The 19,248-nt window shown below is 48.3% G+C and overlaps 2 protein-coding genes and 1 long non-coding RNA gene across 7 annotated transcripts in view; 2 read left to right on the top strand and 1 right to left on the bottom strand.

Annotated features, from left to right (window-relative positions):
* MYO1D (myosin ID) overlaps window positions 1–1,730 on the bottom strand; it is a 342,372-nt gene extending 340,642 nt beyond the window's left edge. For all 5 annotated transcript variants that reach the window (XM_037494454.2, XM_037494457.2, XM_037494456.2 and 2 more), the window contains exon 1: window positions 1,590–1,730. In XM_037494454.2, coding sequence (XP_037350351.2) covers window positions 1,590–1,684 — 95 coding nt within the window. In that variant the 5' untranslated portion in view covers window positions 1,685–1,730. The remainder of the gene's footprint in view (window positions 1–1,589) is intronic.
* Window positions 1,588–4,234, top strand: LOC129144926 (uncharacterized). The gene is made up of 3 exons (XR_008549761.1): window positions 1,588–1,725; window positions 3,039–3,372; window positions 4,046–4,234. It is a non-coding gene; the product is annotated as an uncharacterized LOC129144926 (long non-coding RNA).
* A 4,634-nt stretch (window positions 4,235–8,868) lies between these two features.
* On the top strand, window positions 8,869–12,454 carry LOC119232446 (histone H2A.N). The gene is made up of 2 exons (XM_037494459.1): window positions 8,869–9,081; window positions 11,450–12,454. Exons 1-2 carry the CDS (start codon window positions 8,920–8,922, stop codon window positions 11,630–11,632), a joined length of 345 nt encoding a protein of 114 aa, XP_037350356.1. The 5' UTR covers window positions 8,869–8,919; the 3' UTR covers window positions 11,633–12,454.
* The last annotated feature ends 6,794 nt before the right edge of the window (window positions 12,455–19,248 follow it).

The raw sequence follows: 19,248 nt of genomic DNA, 5'->3' as shown, positions 1-19,248 counted from the left end.
CTTGCTGGGGGCTGGGAGGCCTGCCAGCCTCCCAGCCCCCCAGCCAGCACCCCTGCCTGCCATATGCCTGGTGAACCCCAAATAAAAAACCTGCAAAACTACTGAGGACTCTGACTCCTCCTTTACCCGGTCTGCATGGGATCAGAAAACCTGTACTGTATCCAGTCCTGCCCTTACACCTGCACAATGCAGAATTAAATTGCAAAGTTCTCTCTCTGCACATAGGAGTTAAGTTAGGCTCACTTTAACAATTTCACACACAGAGACTTTGTGACCAAAGATAAGCGAAAGCAAAACAGGATAGAAAAATCTTGGAGACTTATTATTCTACAAATTATGAACCTCCCACACATTGGCTAGCAAAAGGTCAATTTGCAGTAGGTAGGTGTGAAATTCAGGTCTTTGCTTCTGCCCTGTGCTCTAGAACATAATGAGGTTGGACCAAGGGCAGATGAATATGTCTACGGGCTTGCAATTTCAAAGGTTAATACTGAGAATGTGTTAAGTGCCCAAAAGAAATGATTTTCACTTTATAAGCTATGGAGTGATATTTAGCTATAAACCTTACAAGAAATGAGGTGAAAACTTCCAGGACACATGTGTGTGCATATATGTGTGTGCATCCGCGCGCGCGCGCACGCACACACACACACACACACACACACACATCCAAACTCAGTTATTTTGAAACTCCATTTACTGTAATTTTTTTTAATGAAAGTACTTTAAAGCTCTGCTTATATATTATTCTGTCAAAAGTGAAGAGTCACATAGAGAAAACTCTCTAAAACAAATCTGTCTTTAAGCCCATTTTGGGGATTTGAGTCGCGACTACATTTTCAGGGATACAAGGGCTCCATCCATAACTCCTTGAAAAAATTGAAACCATGAATGCCTTGTCAAATTCAGACAGTTTATCTTGGCACTGGCAAGCAGTGCAGTCTCTTCGATGTCTGGAAACGTGTCTAATTACGTTTTGAGAGTAACTAAAAAAAAAAAAAAAAAGCCAGCGTCCCGGAACAGACAGCTCAGAGATCACTCCATGGCATCCTGAATGACATGATGGAACCACGCCAGGAAAAAAGAGAGAGAAAGAAAAAGAAAAGAAGCAAGTGTGAAGCCGGGATGAGCCCCAAGCCTCTCTCCAAAACAAGCCTCCAGCCTTCCCTGGGCTTTCCGGGCCTCCACGGGTCTCCCTGAAGTTTTTATTTCCCTTCACTTGTGTTTCCATTAGGTCATCCGGCTCGCCCACATCACTCACCTGGGGCAGCGCACCAGCCTGAGTTGCCCCAAGCGCTGCCTCCAACTCGGCTCAACCCTTACACCCACCGTCCAGACAGCACCCAGGAACAGCCCCCCTAAGGAAGACGCGACTCTGGAGCTCGACACGCCCCTCACTTGCAAGCAGCCGCGCCCCGGGGCGTCCCCTCCCGGGAAGGCGCAACCACTGAGCTCAGCGGACCCCGGGATAACCCAACACCGCTGCGCTCCATCCCTGCAGCTCGGGGCGCCCCTGACACCCCTACTCCCGCCGCCCCGCAGGGGAAAGCGCCGCCCCGCACCGCGACGCACTGTCGCTCCGCCCTCACCTGAGTCGGAGGTTGGCCATGAACTCGGGCATGGAAACGGTGTCCATCAGCACGAAGTCCGCCTTGCCGAACTCCAGGCTCTCCTGCTCCGCCATGGCGCCGGCGCGCGGGCTCAGGTGGACGCCGACAGGCTCAGGTAGGCGCGCGGGGGCTGGGGTCGCGCAGCGAGCTCGGGCGGGGCCGGGGCGGGGCCGCGGCGCCGGGCGCGGGGGAAGGGGCTGGGGGAGAAGAGGCGGCGGGGCAGGGGTGTCGCGCGCCGCTCCACGGGGCTGGGCCGCACGGAGGCCGCCCCGCTGCTCTTCGGTGCGCTCTCGGCCGGCGCGGCGCACCCAGCAGTTTCCGCTTCTCCCGGCGGCTGCCCGGCGCTGTGAGGACGGGACTCCGAGACCGAGACGGCGGCGGCAGGTCCCGCCTCTGGCTGGGCCCGGCCCCGCCGCCCGCCCCGCCCCGCCCCGCCCCGCCCAGACCCGGCCCCTCCCGCTCCGCCCCCCGCCGCCCCGCACGCCCCTCTCCGCCCGCCCGCCCGCCGGCCAGGAGCCCGCCCCCGCCGGGGCGCAGGCCGCAGCCTCCTCACCTGGGCGGCGCGTCCGCGAGGGCCGGGAGGCGGGGGCGCGCCGGGCCGGGCGGCAGCTGCTGGGCGGCAGCGCCCCCTGGGGACAGGCGCTGGGATCTGGGGGCGGTGCCGAGGAGTGCGGACGTTTGGGTGGCATCGGGTTTCAGGGCTGCAGCCTCCCGCCGGTGTTTGGTAGATGCCAACGAAGTGACAAAAGTCGTTTGTGGAGCTTTTCGCAAGGATTATTTACATAAATGAATTCATTTTATTTTTTCTTCCTGCCGCGAAGCCTACCCCTGGTCTTCTGGCCTGGTCCTCTCCATCCTCGAAATGATGGTTGACGCTCAGACTGGGATGTAATAGCCAGCACTTGGGAACACCCATAATACCAGAGCTGCTCCCGCCTTAGAAAGCTTAAGTCACTTGCCACAGGGCTAGGACGTGGAGAAGCTGATTTTTATCCAGGTCATTTGATTTATGAACCCCAACGTTTAACTACATGGCCTACTGCTTTTCGTCTTCAATGTTCCATGGTTCGTTTTTCTCTTTTAGTCATCTGAGCATGCCATGAAACATTACCTTATATTGTCATTGTTTTTCATAGCTGCGCGTTTCATTGCTCTAGGATTGTTGTAGACTTCTGGGTGGGGGCCATGTCCTAGAAATTCTCCATACCTCTCCCTTTCACCCACCCAATAGCTTCTGTACTGTCTCCCACGTGTGGATGTGAGATCCACACTGGTTCGTTGGCATGGAATGAGTTGTAAGTGGTCTCCAATTTATAGGCACGTTGGTTGAGCTTGAAGATTTCTTTTGGGACTGAGACTGCATTTTCCTAATGAAAATAAAAACAGCTTTCTAGGGCAGCTGCCTCTCTTCTGTCCTGTTTCCATTAGGACTGTCTTCTATCACAAAATTTGCTATGAAATCTAGAGTTGCCTGAAGACCTGACTAGGTTCAACTCTGTGGCTGGATTTGAGATGAGTAAAGCAGATTGAAGGACCCTGCTCAAGGCCTGTTTCAGCTGCCAGCAACCCCCCTTACCAAGGGGAAGGGGAAGGTGATTTGAGCATTTCCCAAGAAAGCACCTCTACCCTCAAAAACACACCTCAGCCTCTAGCACAGGCAGAACTAGATTGCATCTATCATTAGCATCTGTCCTTTGGAAGACACTCTGGATCTTGGTGTCATCGTTTGTGGAGTCGGAAGTCTGGACTAGACAGTTCCAAGGTAAGACTGTCCTTAGGTTGCTCATTTGTGTGAGTCAGTGGTTAAGCAGGTAATTTCATAGGGCATGGTTTATTCCTAAAGTGCTTGTATTGGTACATTTTAACATAAGTAGAAGAGAATTTTAAAAAGAAAAGAAAGAAATAGTTATTATGTGAAGAGAAGTGGGAGGAGTGGGTAAGTCAGGTTAAAGGGGTTGTACGGTGAAGGATGGAAACTAGACTTTTAATGGTGAACCTTATGTGGTATTTGCAGGTGTTGACTTAGAAGGCTGTACACCTGCCACCTGTGTAATCTTATAAGCCAATGTTATTTCAATAAAAAAATTTAAAAAGAAAGAAATCTCAGATTTTGTGGAATTTAGAGCAACTAATGATCAGAACCAGTGTTCCATAGGAAAATGAGTATATGTGTAGTCCCTGGTCACGTGGTTATCAGAGCAAAAGGGATTGTACAGTGGGTAGCATCTGGAGCGGGAGGTAGCTGTGGCTTTCAGATGACCAAAGCAAGGGTAATCTTGCCTTTATCAATATCTTGCACAAAAGCCCAACATATACAACGTATGCAAAGGCATTATACAATGAGCCTCGTCTGATGAACCCAAGTCTGTCCAGTGTGTCTCACTGTCATCATAAATCAGCCTGAAGAGTCCAATTACCTTTTGTCTGTTATTTAGGTTGTACAGTATCAAGAAAATTCTGATTTACATGGCTAACTGGAAATTTCTTCCTCATGCAAATTTATATCCAGCCTTTTTAAAAATCAATGCACAGCTGCAATCTTATTAATCAGTGATATTTATAAGAAGCGCCAATATATTCATGCAGAAATGGCAGGAGAAACTAAACACTGACATCTGCATTCAAATAAGGTAAGATGGTATCTCATTAATAACGTGTAAGATGATATCTCATTGTAGTTTTGATTTGCAATTCCCTAATAACAAGTGATGTTGAACATTTTTTCATATGCCTGTTGGCCATTCGCATTTCCTCTTTGGAGAAGTTTCTTTTTATCTCTTCTGTCCATTTCTTGACTGGATTATTTACTTTGTTTTTGTTGAGTCTCGTCAGCTCTTTGTAGATTTTTGTGCTCAGTTATAGCAGGAATTTAGAAGACCCAAATAAGGGATCAGGAAAAAGACTAATTGTAATAATGTAAAAATGAAAATCAACAGGCAGCTATAATCCAGAGACACGGTATGGGGGGGAGAAGGGAGTAGGATCAAAACAAGGATGGTGGGAATTTTACGGGTACTATAACCAAGATGAAAATGCATACATTGTACAAAAATGAAAAATGATGTAAAAAATATGTAAAATTAAAAAAAGAAATTTATCATAAAGAAATGGTAAATAAATCCACATTAAGAGGCAGTCTACAAAACAGCTAATCTGTGCTTTAAAAAAAAAAAAAAACACAACACAATGGCATGAAAGACAAAAAAAAAAAGCATGAGGCACTATCCTGGGTTGAAGGATCCTAAAGGCATTGTGTGACTTGGGCTGGATCTTGGAACACAAATAAGCAAAGGATATTATTGGGATAATTGGTGAAATTCAAATACAGACTGTATAGTAGATAGAAACATAGCATCACTGTTCGTTTTTCTGAACTTTATCACTGTACTGTGGTCCTATAAGAGATTGTCCTTTTTCTTAGGAGAGATCATCTAAAGTAGTTAGGGATGAGAGGCATGATGCCTCAAGTGGGCAAAAGCAGTGATGATGATGATGGTGATGATGAGTGTGTATGGGTGTAGGCAGATGGATAAATATGGAAAAAGCAAGGGTAGCAAAATATTAACAATTGATGAATATAGTCCAAGAATATATGGAAGCTTTTTTTTGCACTAATCTTGCAACTTTACTGTAAGTTTGACATTATTTCAAAACAAAGTTAAATATAAAATAATAACCTAAAGCCTTCTAAAATTTAAAGCTTATTTCCAGAGATCAAATAACACTTAGAAACGACAGTCACATCTGAAGTTTGCAGACCTTTCAGCACTAAAAGCCAGCATACGCTTTGAAAACTCTGGCATTAGTTCTGGTTGCCATTGATGTGTTAAGAGATTGTGTACAGTGAACAGTACCAAAAGCAAAAATACTTTAGTGTGTAGCTTAGTTGTTAAGTAAGGTCATATGCCCCAGAGAAGGTATATTCTCTACTTGGTTAATAGCTATAGAACTGACATTCCAAGAACATGTCTATATACTCGAGATCACATCTTTTTCTAAAAAAAGATTTATTTATTTTTATACAAGAACCAGGGTACAGGCCAGATGTGCGGGAGGGTGAGAGGATTCACCAGAGACAGAGCGGGTAGCAGAACAGGCAGACTGACGAAATACACTGCTGAGGGGAGCAGTGGGCGAGACAGGAGAGGTCTGCTTCGCCATGTGGGATTCTCGCTGGACGGCCGGGATCAAACCAGTGCTGCAGAGGCTGCGGACAGCTTGGCTTCACAGTGTGGCGCTCAACCGCCTGCACCACCAGGAAGGCCCCTACTCAAGGTCACATCTTCTAGTTTGCTTTCCAAAGCCCCTCTCCTCCTGCTGTTCATAAAATAAGATGACATGAAGATGCACAATGGGACCCTCCAACTCGTCCCAATTGACTGGGTTCATTCTGGAGCCTCTCTAAAATTAGAAACAACATGAGCAGAACTGCTATCCAAATTCTAACAACCTGAACCCTAAAGATCTGCTATAGAAGAGTTTCATTATTTCAGAACCCACAAAACATAGGAGACCTCAGAGACCTTGTTATCCAAATCCCACTCAATGCCTGGATCCGCTACAATGTGCTAAATGCTTGGGCATGCTTGGGCTATTTGACTCATTAGGCCTTCTCCAGGCCGCTCAGACATCAGCCCAAGAAAAGCAGGCCCCAGCCCCCTTTTACTAAGTCTTGCTTTTGAGTCATAGACTCATTCTGCTGCCAGCTCTCAAGTGTTTGGGCTTCTCTTGTTACACATTATTCCTATTTATTTGCTTGGTTTGTCCTTTGGATCTGATATTCCACCAAAATAAGACCAGGTTGAAGTGAATGGTAATGAAGGAGGGAAGTCAAGCTTATGGTCTGTTAAGGAAGAACTTCCTATTTTTTTCTTATTTTTGTCTATCGAAACCAAATTCTATTTTTGCTGATCTCTTTGATTTGCCTTCTCAATGTCTAAGTGCTGTGTCTGACTGTGCTTACCTCTTAATCACGTCACAGTCACTTTCTCCTAGTGTTCCTGTCCTTTGCAAGTCTTCGATGAGCTCATTTGTACTGAATAGGATTTGGTTCTGAGGAGCATTTCCCCAGTACTTGGGAGGTAGTAGCAATGCTGGGACACCAGATTTTAGATAACCTGTACCAGAGGCATAGGATGGGGCTGGGGGATCTTCATTTTAATGAGAAGTCCAGGAGATTTAGTGGGCAGGGGGCCTCACTTGAAGAAATATGGGTGTGTCTGATATCAGACACACCACAGTTCAATTCCCCGCTCTGCAATTTGCCAACTGTGTGACTATGAGCAAATTAGTTCACCTTTATAGACCTCAGTTTCCTCATCTTTATTAAAGATGAGATGCCATTCATAAAGTACTGCATATAAATTAAGGCAGATGGTTTACAATAAATATAAGCTAGCATTATTAGTGTAATGGGTTCTTTTATCTGCAGGCTGGGGAAATTATTAGCAGGTAATAATTTATTGCATGGTCTTTTTTAGCAGAGTCAGATTTCTAATAAATGCCTGTGAGTCTTCTGATCACCCTATGCATTTCCTGTGTACATTTTGTGATTTCTGTTGGTGATTTAGAATCACTATGCATAGCCATTGGCCTTGCATTTTAGTAAGGGATCAAATTTTGCTGAATCTTGTTGAATGGGTATATGTTCTCTGGCCAGGCCTTTTATGTTGCACAGATGTGCAACACCACATCTGTTCTTCCCCTTCCCCAGTGACCCCCAGCATCCTCAGGATGTCTCAGCACTGGTACTGGAACTCCCACCTGGCCTGATCCTTTCCATTCCCCAGTCCAGTGAAGAGTTCCATCACAGGGAGCCTTGATAACTGCCAGTTTATATCCACTGCTTTGCATTAAAATCTCCAATTTATTTCATCATTACTTGTTTGCATCTATTACTTGTTTAAATCGTACATGTATTACTTGTTTAAATTGAGAAATAATGGAAGATGGAACCGTTGAAATGAGAGAAGGCATTGGGATGTTGATGGGACATGGATTGACAACCAGGTAGTATGGAATCTTTTTTCCTTTCATCTAAGCATCCAGTTTAGCTTCTGTTGTCAATGTTGTTATCAAAGCATGCATTTAGAAGAACTGAACTTACATTGTGGTTACCTTCAAACTTCTCCATCAAGGAATAAATACAGGTAGCAACTGCATGGAGCACACAGGGACAACTGGAAGGATGGCAGGATTCTGGTGTTCATGTTGGGAAGCTAATAGAGTGTGGGGTGAGAAGCAAAGGCTCAGGGGCTAGTTCTGCACCTTGTGTGCTGTATGTGGCCCTGGGCAAGTCACTTAAGGCCTTGACACTCAGTGTCCTCTTCTGGCACACAGCAGTAAGACTAAGGTCGAGAATGTTAAGCAATTGGCATGGGTTCTGGGACATAGTTAGGGCTCAATACATGTGACTGACAGTGCTCTTATCCACCAGTCCCTTCCAGTGGGACTTTGATGTAGCTCATAACTAGGTGGATGAGGAAAGAGAGTCTGTTCTGGCCTATTTCTTTTGACACCCCGGTCCTCTGGTGTCTACTTATCTGTTGGTTCATGTCAGGCTGGTCACTTCCTTGTAGTTGAGCTGATATGCTAATTGCAGGGAGTTTGCGGCTGCTCTATCTACAGTTTCTCAAAGTTCAATCTTGAAGGTACAGTGTCTTCCTGGTTTTTCTTTTCACACTTTCGTTACCTGAGTTCCTAATTACTCTTGCGTAACCAGGTATATGCTTGCCTTTTGGGAGGCACGCTTCTCTCCCAATGCAAATACAAATACAAATACAAGGGAATAAGTGTAATGTCCATGAATACCTGCTCCTCCCACCCAACCCTAAACCATGTGTAGGTGCTTTGGGGAAGTTTTTATAGGTCAGTGTATCTCAGATCTGACTGGTCATTACATTCACCTGAGACCCTTCAGCAAACTACAGCTTCTAGAATCCCACTCCTAGTTCTTTTGAATTGAAATCATTGTGACCAGAGCCGGGCATGAAGAAAGAATAACTTCCACGCTAAGGGTAGCCTGGTACACCAATGGCCATTTCATCAAGTGAGAGAGAACTGAAGAGAGCTTAAGATTTTGCATTTCTCTCCTCAAGCTCTGTGCAGGGATGCCACAGAAGCCTCTGCTTTCGACTCTACACCTAATGGCTGTTAGGCTGCTGAGAGCCTTCATTTCCTGCAGGTGCCATCACCAATCACCAAGTTTATTAGAAAAGAGTGCCTTCCAGCTCTCCCTATAAGCCCTTTCGAACATGCGCTTCCCTTCAGTCTGTGCTGTAACCCAGAGGGTAAAGGTTCAGCCTTCAACATGTACTTCATTTGCTTACATGGCCTAAGAACCCCTAAGAAGAAGACTAAAATTCACATCCCAGTGAAAAAGAAACACAAGTGTGTCAGCTCAGCCTTTGGGAAGAAAAGATGGAAGAAGAAGGAGGCCTATTTTGTTTACATGGGGAGACTGCTAAAGCAAGTGAGTTGGGACTCTAGGGAAGCTTAGAATGGCTGAGCCAGGTACCACGGTAGTGGGCCTGGGTGTATTTTTTTTTTTAAGATTTATTTATTTTATACAAGCACTGGGTACAGTCAGAAGTGCAGGAGGGTGAGAGAATTCACCAGAGCGGGGAACAGAGCGGGTAAGGTGACGAAATACACTGCTGAGGGGAACAGCGAGCACAGCAGGAGAGGTCTGCGCGCCATGTGGGACCCTCAACCGACTGACTGGGATCGAGCTGGTGCTGCAAGGGTGTGGGCAGCTTCGCAGCCCAGCGCTCAACTGCTGCGCCACCAGGGGAGGCCCCCCTGGGTGTATTCTTAACTCGAACTTACTCTGATACAGGAGTCTTCACACACTGAGTTCCTGAAAAGCTATGTGTAGACAGCTTCTCCAAATAGGATCTCCTGGCGGCCGCCCCTCCTGCTTGGCGTGCGCTCTGCTGGCAGCAACTCCGAACACCTGAGCTCTTAGTGTCTCTTTCTTGTATCTGTTGACAGGCAATCTGTAAACTGATTCTTGAATGCCTCCCTTTTCTTGGAGAGAGGGGATTCGCCACCTCATCTGCACTAACACTCGGAAGAGTTCATTAAACAGGAGCTGGGTGCTTAGACTCTGCTAAGTGGGTAGGCTCACGAATTCCTTCTTCTTGCCTGCCCAGCCACATGCCCTAGCAGACAAATTGTAGGAAATTAGGAAAGGCTTCCTCTTCAAAAGAAGTTATGGGAAAGAGTAAAAAGATTTTGTGAAAGATGTGCTAAGACTAGGTTCTGGAGTTTGCTTCATGACAGCAAAGCAAGATGGAGTATTTGTGCGTAATTTTACCAAACCCTTTGTATTCCAGTAATATTGTTTGGAATCTGTTGCTTATCTGGAAGAAGAGAGAAATGGGATGAAGGAAAGCTAAGAGTGAGGGTGTGTGACATAGAGCAGGGTTTTTCAATACCAGCACTGTTGATGTTTGGAGGCTGGGTAATTCATTATTGGTGGGGAGCTGTCCCTTTCACTGAAAGATATTGAGCAGCATCCCTGGCCTCTACCCACTGGATGCCAGCAGCACCCTCCCTCCCAGTTGTGACACCCAAAATATGTCTACGGATACTGCTTAGTAGCCCCTAGAAGCCAAAATGGCCCCCGGTTGAGAACCACTGCTGGGGAGTCTGCATTTGTCTGGATTGAGCAGTCCTCTAAGCACTAGTCTTTCCTTGACCTGTCCTTGACCTTAACTGGGTCTGGCAGGCCACTCGGCTTCTTTAAGGCTCCCAAGAGTCAGATCTGTGTCTTGGGTCAGCCTCCCAGGATGCTGTGAGGATAGAACAAGATGTCGGTTGGATAAATGTCTAAGCGCACGCCAGGTCTGCTGTGAGAGCTCAAGAAGCGATGCAGTCTCCATTGTGAAGAGGCTCATAGTCCTCAGTGGGAGGGGACAGTGAGGAAATACTTGTAAATTACTGGAACCTGGAGAGCCCTTGCAAATCCCACTTTAATCAAGTCTGTCTTCACAAAGAAGAAACTGAGACCAGGGTGAGGATATGACTTGCTTACATAATGTCTCATGTCCAGATAGAGCCAGGATTAGAGGCCTGGGGGGAGGGGGGGTGTCAGGTCAGTGTTCCTTTGACCCCTTACTCCAGCTGCCTCTCTGCAAAGTGGAGACTGGAACACTCATGACATAAGGCAGCAGGCGATACAGGCTCTGAGAACACAGTGCTCTGGGCCTGGGGGAGGGAGGGCTCCGTGAGGTTGTGTGGAACGCAGATAAGCAGGAGGTGGGGCCCTTGGGGAGGAGCCTTCAAGGATGGATAGCATTTGAAAGGTGGAGTTGGGTGCAGGCATGCTAGGTAGAGATGACAGATAAACAGTGGCATGGAGACAGGAAAACATGGGACACATCTGAGAAAGAGCAAGTTTCTCAGCTTGGCTGGAGAAATCATGTTGGCACCAGGAAGTAAGGCTGGGGATTGAAGTGTTGAAACAAAATGCTTGCATGATAGTGTGAAAATATCAGCTAAACTGAAATTGTATTTTCCATCTGCAGAAGGTTGGAAGTTAACTCTGCTTCTATCAGGAAACACAGGCATAAAATCTGAAGTGACCAGTTAGTCTGTATTATCCAGACTAAGAGTTATCTTTCCCATCAGCTCCAAATCCCCCTCCTCCCTCCTTCTCAGAGATCATGTGACAGGTACAACAACTTCATTGCTCTCACCACATCCCAACCATTGATGCTTTGGGTGTTCCACACATGCACAAATCCAGGAAGCCAGCACTGCTGGGCTGGCTCAGAATATGCTTACTATGGAAGCCTCCCCTTCTGTGTCTCACCCTTATTCTGTTTTTCTCCCAGGTCCACCCGGACTTCAGCGGGTGCTCCTGGGTCTTGGCTGTGCTGTGCTCTCTGGAGGTCTGGCTGCTGGAGCAGGTGAGCCTGGAGGCAGTTAGGCTGTCCTTCCACTACCACAGAAGAGCCGTCACCAGCAGAGAGATCCTCGAAGCAGTCAAGCAGAGAGCCTCTTGGAAGAGCTTTTGAATAAATGGAGTGCTTCTGAATGGTCCTGTTGTAGATACAATCATACTTGTCAAAGAAAAAAAAGGCTATATTGCAGGCTGGATTGGAAGAGAGGTACCTGCTGTGATAGTCGTGGTGCCACCTGCCTGGTCTCCGGGTTCTCTGTTGTCATCCTCTGACTTAATTTGTGAAAAAAAGAAAAGCATTTTCTTTTGTGTGTGGGTGTTATGTTTGTAGTCTATGGCATTTAAATTTTGCTTTGGCATGCTTCTTCCCTGTTTGGAGCTTACCTGTTATCTTTTCTGGGGACACAATTCAACCTGTAACACTCTGCTTGCCATTATGTCTCCATACTTCAGCTCCAGGATGGCGGCTGCTGCAAAGGAATGAACTGATGCTTTTTCTTAAAATGTAAGCACCCCTACCTTGACTTCTAGGAATGAAAATATATAGTGGGAAGGGCTCTATTTGCTCGTTGAGTGTCAGACTCATGGTTATTAATGTAGCACTCAGCCTAATAGCATGTGTGTTATAAGTGCCAAGTGTAAAAGCTGGTTCCAATTGTGGATAAAAACAATACAATTATAGAATTTTAAAAACGCAATAATTTAGAAGCAGCAAGAACAAACAGATGATAAACTTAGACGTTGGGGGTCTGAAAAAACCTGGGTAGGTGACATGAAGAGCAGGTGCTAAGCATGGTAAGGGTTTGGAATGGGAAACCTGGACGCTGATGGGCAGATGGCCTGCTAGGAATGTGCGCCTGTTAGAGTTTCTGTGCTCATGAATCTAAAGCAAAGCCAGCCTTGCTTTCAAAACTTCCAGCTGGATACAACTGTTGCCCTGCTGGTGGAGAATGCAGAGTCAGGTTCTGCCAACCGAGTGGAGGAGAAAGGGGCGAGGGAACAAGTCCACCAAGAACCATGCAGTCCAGAAGGGCCGGGAATGAGAGCATTGTGGAAGTCATGGATGGCACTGTAAATTGAGTCTCAGTGGATTGCCTCTCCGCCTCCCTGCAGGTGGGCTGGCTAACCCAGGAGGGTACTTGCCTAAGATGCAGTGGTGACACCCAGTGACCACTCCTTGAAATGCATCTCCTTGGTTGTGGGTTGTCAGCAAATGCAGAAGTAACCTCGTATAAAATAATCAGGGGGTGTTCAGTTCCACTGGGAGGCACTGAAGCCCTCTGCATTCACCCCAAGGTTGTCTCTTGAAGGATGCTGTACCCCTGGCCCTGGGCTTTCTGAGGGGATGGGCAGATGGGTACCCACAAGTGGACAGTCTGGGCACTGAAGGCAGGCTGGGGCTGTTAGATCTGGGCTCCTCTGCTAGGCTTCTGCTGTCCTAGGGATTTAGGAAAAGCATCCTACAATGGCTTTGGGACATTCCCAAAACATGGCTAGTGTTTATACAAATGTCAGGTAGTCATGCAGGCTTCTTCCAGTCCATTGTTGTCCTGGGAAATTGTCATCCCAGCTGACTCGAGCTGAGTGAAGACTCTCCTCTCTCTACCTTCCCTGAGAGTTGACTATCCTCAGGGATCTGACCATGTCCTAATGCCTCTGGCTCCAGTTCTCCTGCTCCAAGTGCGGGGATCTAGCTGACTTAGTCTGGAGGAAAACACAGGTTTCCTGTCCTGTCGCCCATGATAGGTACTAGGTTTAACTAGAGGGTTAAGGAGTTAGGTATCCTTTAAGGGCTGCTGCACCCAGGGGAAACACAAAGGGACTGAGCTAGGATACCTAACCCCCTTTGCAATGACCCAAGGTACTTCAACTGTTTTGGTTACCCTTCACTGGGCCCTGATGTTTACCTTTCACTTTCAAAGGTTATTAGCAACGCAGGTTTGAAGTCCAAGTACAAGGGCGTGAGCTGAGGGTCACAGAGCCTGAACCCTGGAGCGTGCAGTGGCAGATGGCTTCTAAGGTGGTCAAGAAATGGAGGAATATTGTTCAACTCACCTCTAACCCTCTTCCCATCATTCAGTTCGTTAACACCAGTGTGAGTTTGACTTTGAACTTAGGGTTGTCGTGGTGTTGTGGAAAGGGTCTTTGCTGAACTTGTCAAGTAATCACTTGACAACAACTGTTTCCACATCTGTAAAATGGTGCTACGCAGGATGGTGGCGAAAGTCACAGAGTACATGAAAATTAATAATGTATGTGAGAGTGTTTCTTATGCTTTGATTTAAGGCATTACTATCAGATATTTTCCCAAATGTATTTCATAAATTTTAAGGCAAAACAAACAACTTAATGATGATGAAATTCCATTAGAGGTGAACTTCCTCTCACTAGCGGGGACTTAGGACTCATCAGTGATGACTGATGTCCCTTGCAGGCCATCAGAGGGAGAGTACAGCAGGAGGAGGGTGTAAGACCGACACACAGACAGGGCTTGGAGTCAGACCGCCTTGGCTTTGCCTCCCAGTTCGGTCACTTCTAGCTATGGTACCTTGGACAAGTCATTGATCCTCCCAGATCCTCAGTGTCCCTATAAAGTAAAGTGAAGATAAGGCCAGCCTCCTGAGTTGCTGAGTCAGTTACATACGGTGCCACCTCTCAGGCACCTGGAACAGAGTAGTGAATAGCATCTTGAAAATATGTTAATTCAGGTCTTTCAGAACCAGGTATTTGGGGTATGACTATGGGCTAGGCTGACATGGTGCTTGGGGCCGGGTGACATGGTGCAACTTTCAGACAACTGTAGTACAGAGCCCAGGGCTCCCCTTTACTTGCTGTAGAAACAGATTTAGCTTCATTGAGCTCCAGTTTCCTTATCTGTAAAGTGAGGGAGAATAATGCCTCTTTTAAGGGACTGTTGTAATAATTATGGTATCTATGAAAAGCACATGGCACAGGTCTGGCACCTAAAGTCTAAAAAGTAGCAGAACTGTGATGGATATACTCTTGCAGAACCATTTAGAGACAGTGCTGATGGGTCAGGTTTACAGCTGATCGCATTAAATCTATTCTTGAACCAAACTCATCGGTTTTATTTATTTTTTTTAAAGATTGATTTATTTATTTATAAATACAAGCACTGGGTACAGTCAGAAGCGCGGGAGGGTGAGAGAATTCACCAGAGTCAGAGTAAGGAGCAGAACAGGCAGAAGGACCAAAGTACACTGCTGAGGGGAGCAGCGGACGGCAGGAGAGGTCTGCGCGCCATGTGGGACCCTCCTCCAGTGGCCGGGGAGCAGCCGGGGATTGAACCGGTGCTGCAGAGGCTGTGGGCAGCTTCGCAACCCAGCGCTCAACCGCTGGGCCACCAGGGAGGCCCCAAACTCGTCGGTTTTAAATAAAATATGAGATGTTATTTCCTCCTGTACATACCTACTCATTACTCCCTAAATAATCAGAGCAGAAGAAAGTTCTACTGACTCTAAAAAAAGGTGATAAAATATCAGAATGGGCAAGAGAGGAAGGTTGTGAACTCTCTAGAGCTCCTTCAGAAAAGTCCTTTGAAGATTTTGTGTGCTTGTGCCAAGTATAGTTTTCCTAGCCCTCTCCCTCAGGCCTTGCCCAGGTGCAATGCCCTCATGTCCCCTGGGGGAAATCCTCTTTGCGATCTCTCTGGCCCCTGGTCCAGTTGCCCTCACAAATGCCATTGCCCCCGTGGGTCCTGGCCCTGCGCGACCCTGCTAGCCCAGTTCTCCAACCTTCTTTCTCTCCACTTCCTGTTCCTGCACCCTCCCAGCCTGCCCTGGCAGTTGAGTTGCTGGCTTTCACTCTGGCTGGGGTGGGGGGTGGGGGAAATGGCCTCACCGTGGTTTCTGTCCACGCCCACAGCTCTGAGAAGGCCTGACCTGTGTGTACATAAACCACACCCCAGCAGGCCTCTCTCTCCCTGAAAAACCATTCCCTAACCCATCAAAGCGCCCGAATCCTGAAATCAAACATGGACTCAGAGTCATGCCAAGGATTTAAAATTGGACCCTTTTATTCCAATCAATCTTCCTTTCTTTCCAGTGCTGGTGTCTTACCCTTCTGGGTGTTTGCCCCATGCTTAACCATCCTGCCTTTCGCTCCCCAGGCAGCCCCACCCCAGTGGGCTTCCTGGTGCTAAGGGTCTCGGGCTCCTAATCCTGCTATAGACTAACAGTGACCATAGCAGAGCTTTATTTTCACTCCTTCTGCAAGAGTTTCTTGAGCACTTATTAGGTGCCAGGCATTGTTCTGTGTATTGGGCATGGACAGAGAACAAGACAATAAAGTCCCTGCTGTTGTGAATCTTATAATCCATGAAGACCCAAATGACTTTGCCTTACTGATGCATAAACTCATTTTATTTTGGTGGGGAGAGGGGTTTACATTTTTTATGGAAATGCCAGGAGCAAGGAAACTTATCTGAGTTCTTTCAGCATGTAATTGGGAGGGCCCTTGTTCCCATGCTGATATTGCTGGAAGCACTAGCAATTTCCTGGTTTGGTCTGCATTTGGTGCGGGGGAGACCTGAGTGGGGTCCTTTACGTCATTGTCAGTATTTTGGAGATACAGGATCTCCCCTTCATGTGTCTAAGTCGTTCTTGAACCAACTTATCTGAGGAATGTTATTTCCCCTTATACACACCTACCCATCACTCCCTAAATAAGTGCAAGTGAGCATTCCACTGACTCTAAAGAAGGTGGTAAAGATACTACAATGGGCAAGAGAGGAAGATTGTACATTCTGAAAGGGGAGAGGCAGCAAACAGTGCAAGGCCAGGCAGCGATAAGTGCTATAGAAGCTGCGTCAGGGTGGGGTGGGGGTGCAGATGATGCGAGGTGCTACTTTCAATAGGGTGACTTCTCAGTGCAGGTGAGTCTTGAGCACATGCCGGGGAAAGGGGAGCCAGTGAGCCACAGGAATAAAGGATGGGGGCTCCAGGCAGAGACACAACAATGCCCCGAGGAGGGTGCGCAGGCACATTTGCGGAATATCAAGGGGCTACATTATTAGCCATATCACACTGTGATGAGCACTTTTTAATTTGAATTGTGACAAAATATACATAGAATAAAATGTACCATTTGAAACAGGATGGTGTGGGACATCGAGATGGCACCGGCGGGAGAGCAGTGTGCCCTGCTTACATCCAGGGATAGAGGATGAGGTTGTGACAGAGTGGCCCTATCTGTTCTAGCTGTCGCTTGGGTCATGACAGCCTGCCTTGTTCCCATGCTGATATTGCTGGAAGAACTAGCAATATCCTGGTTTGGTCTGCGTTTGGTGCGGAGGAGACATGAGTGGCCTCCTGCCCTCCCACTCACATGCTGAAAGAGCCCAGGTAAGTTCCTTGCTCCTGTGAGTCGATTTTCTCCTTGCAAACATAATTATACTGGTTTTTTGGGGTCTGGTGAGAAGACAGATGATAAAAGGTAAGACATATAAGAAGCCTCATCAGTGACTGACTGGTACACAGTAGGTGCTCAGCAAATGTTCACCCTTTGCCTGGGCAGAGCAGGAGCTTGTGCCCACTGGCCTGGAACCAAGCCTCTTCTGTCCTCACCCTGGTCAGCACCATTTCCCACCTACTGACTTCTCCCCTTTAATCACTGGATTCAGCTCTCAATTTGGGGACCATTGCTGCACAATTTGGTATTCAGACTGAGTGAGGAGAGGCCATATGTAGAAGGGTATGTGGATTGGGAGGAGCAATTCAGTCCTCAACCCTCTCTTTCCTGAGTGCTAGTGTGGTGAAACCTCAGCTGCCGACTGAGCCAGGAACTTAACCAAAAGAATGAGGTGTGAGTACCTGTTCCTACAATGCATACAGTGGGGGTGGGGGGGAGGGGCTGGAGAGCAAGTCTGGACATGAGGCTGCCCCTCTCCTCCTGACCAATGCTCCTGATGAATGCATTTTGAGAGATCCTATGAATTTCCCAGGAAAGCTGAAAATCTAGAGATAAAGGCGAAATTCCTGATTTTAAAAAATGTTGGTGATTAACTGATTTTTTTTCAAAGATTTATTTATCTATGCATATAAGAACTGGGATACAGGCCAGAGATGCAGGGAGGGGGTGGGTGTATGAGAGGATTCACCAGAAACAGAGTGGGGAGCAGAACAGGCAGGCTGACTGAAATACACTGCTGAGGGGAGCAGCAGGTGAGACAGGAGAGGTCTGCTGCACCATGGGAGTCACCTCCCTGGTTGGGGATGGAACTCGTGCTGAAGCAGCTGCGAATAGTTTCTTCGCAGCTTCCTAGGTTGTATCTTAACCCCTCGCACCACCAGGGAGGCTCCTGATTTTTTTTTTTTTAAAGATTTATTTATTTATACATACAAGCACTGGGTACAGTCAGAAGCGCGGGAGGGTGAGAGAATTCACCAGAGCCAGAGCGGGGAGCAGAGCAGGCAGAAGGACCGAAGTACACTGCTGAGGGGAGCAGCGGGCGGCAGGAGAGGTCTGCGCGCCATGTGGGACCCTCCTCCGGTGGCCGGGGAGCAACCGGGTATCGAATCCACCGCTGCAGAGGCTGCGGGCAGCTTCGCAACCCAGCGCTCAACCGCTGCGCCACCGGAGAGGCCTTTTTTTTTTTTAAACTGTGAGCCAATCATTCTAGGGACAGGATGTAACCTAGAGTGACCGGTCTGGAAAGTGTGCATTAAGCTGCCTGTCATCCAGCCTTCATCCTGTGGTACCTTACACCTGCCCTCTGCCCCAGGCTTTTACCTGGCCCTGCTCTGGCTTTGTCTCTGCCTCTCTGGGCTGAGTTCGAGGGCCAAAGAGGATGGCATCTAAACATTCTAAATCATACCCCTATTCCACCAGACTCTGGAAATCACCACCCACGAAATCCCAGCTGCTTCCCAAGGTTTACCTGGAACCCCATCCTTCCAAGGCCACTTACACCACCTGGTGTTGGGGTGTGCCCATCTTTAAGCCTGTTCGGAGGCCTGTCGAGGCAGTTTGGAGGGTGGTGGCTGTGTGTCCATGGAACCCTCCTTTGTATGGGATGGAGATTTTCAGCAGAAGGGGTGAGGTTGCCCGCCAGGTTCCTATATTTCTACTCTTGCACCTGGCAGTGCCATTCTTAGGGATGTCACTGCCCAGTGCGGGAGGCTTTAATAAGACCTACCACCGATTCACAATTTACTAGACCAGGCACTCTAAAATGGCGCGCGTCCTGTCATTTGACCTCCTTGTCCACTCCGAGGATGCTGACAAGCAGTAGCGCTGTTGTCCGGAGGTGAAATAAGTTGTCCACAGCTAGTGCGTGGCAGTGAGGACTGACACCCGACAGCGTGCAGCGGAGCAGAATGGGTCCCTGACCAGTCACACTGCGGGGACGGCCCCTGCTCCCCAGCCCCCAGCGGAGGGAGGGCCGGGCCGGGTGGGGGTGGGGACCCTCCGCGCCTCCCGCCGCGCGGCCCCCGCGGGGGCACAGACCGGGACGGCCGTCGGGAGCCCAGCGACTGCCGCCCAGCTGCCCGCGCCTCCCGCGGCCCCCACCCCGGCCCGCCCCGGGGGCCTGGCGGGGACGGCGGCGCCAGGCAGCGGGGATTTGGAGGCTCTGGCCCGCGCCTCCCCCTCCCACACCACCTCGGGGGGCTTGGCCGCGCCGGGGACTTATCTCGACGCCGGCGGCCGGCCCAGCGCCTTCCCGGCATGCCCCGCTCGGGGAGCCGCCCGCGCGTCCCGCGCCCGGACTCG

This window comes from Talpa occidentalis, unplaced genomic scaffold (genome assembly GCF_014898055.3).
Source record: "Talpa occidentalis isolate TD23 unplaced genomic scaffold, MPIMG_talOcc4v2.1 talOcc4.7, whole genome shotgun sequence".
Classification (NCBI taxonomy): Eukaryota; Metazoa; Chordata; class Mammalia; order Eulipotyphla; family Talpidae; genus Talpa; species Talpa occidentalis.
Note: the sequence above shows the minus strand (reverse complement) of the source record. Positions and strands in the feature narration are given on the sequence as shown.

What these genes read in the sequence shown, in the direction of transcription:
- LOC119232446 (XM_037494459.1), top strand. Translation starts at nt 8,920, where the DNA reads ATGTACTTCATTTGCTTACATGGCCTAAGAACCCCTAAGAAGAAGACT. An exon ending in TGGGGAGACTGCTAAAGCAA is followed by an intron (nt 9,082 to 11,449) that starts GTGAGTTGGGAC and finishes TTTTTCTCCCAG; the next exon opens with GTCCACCCGGACTTCAGCGG.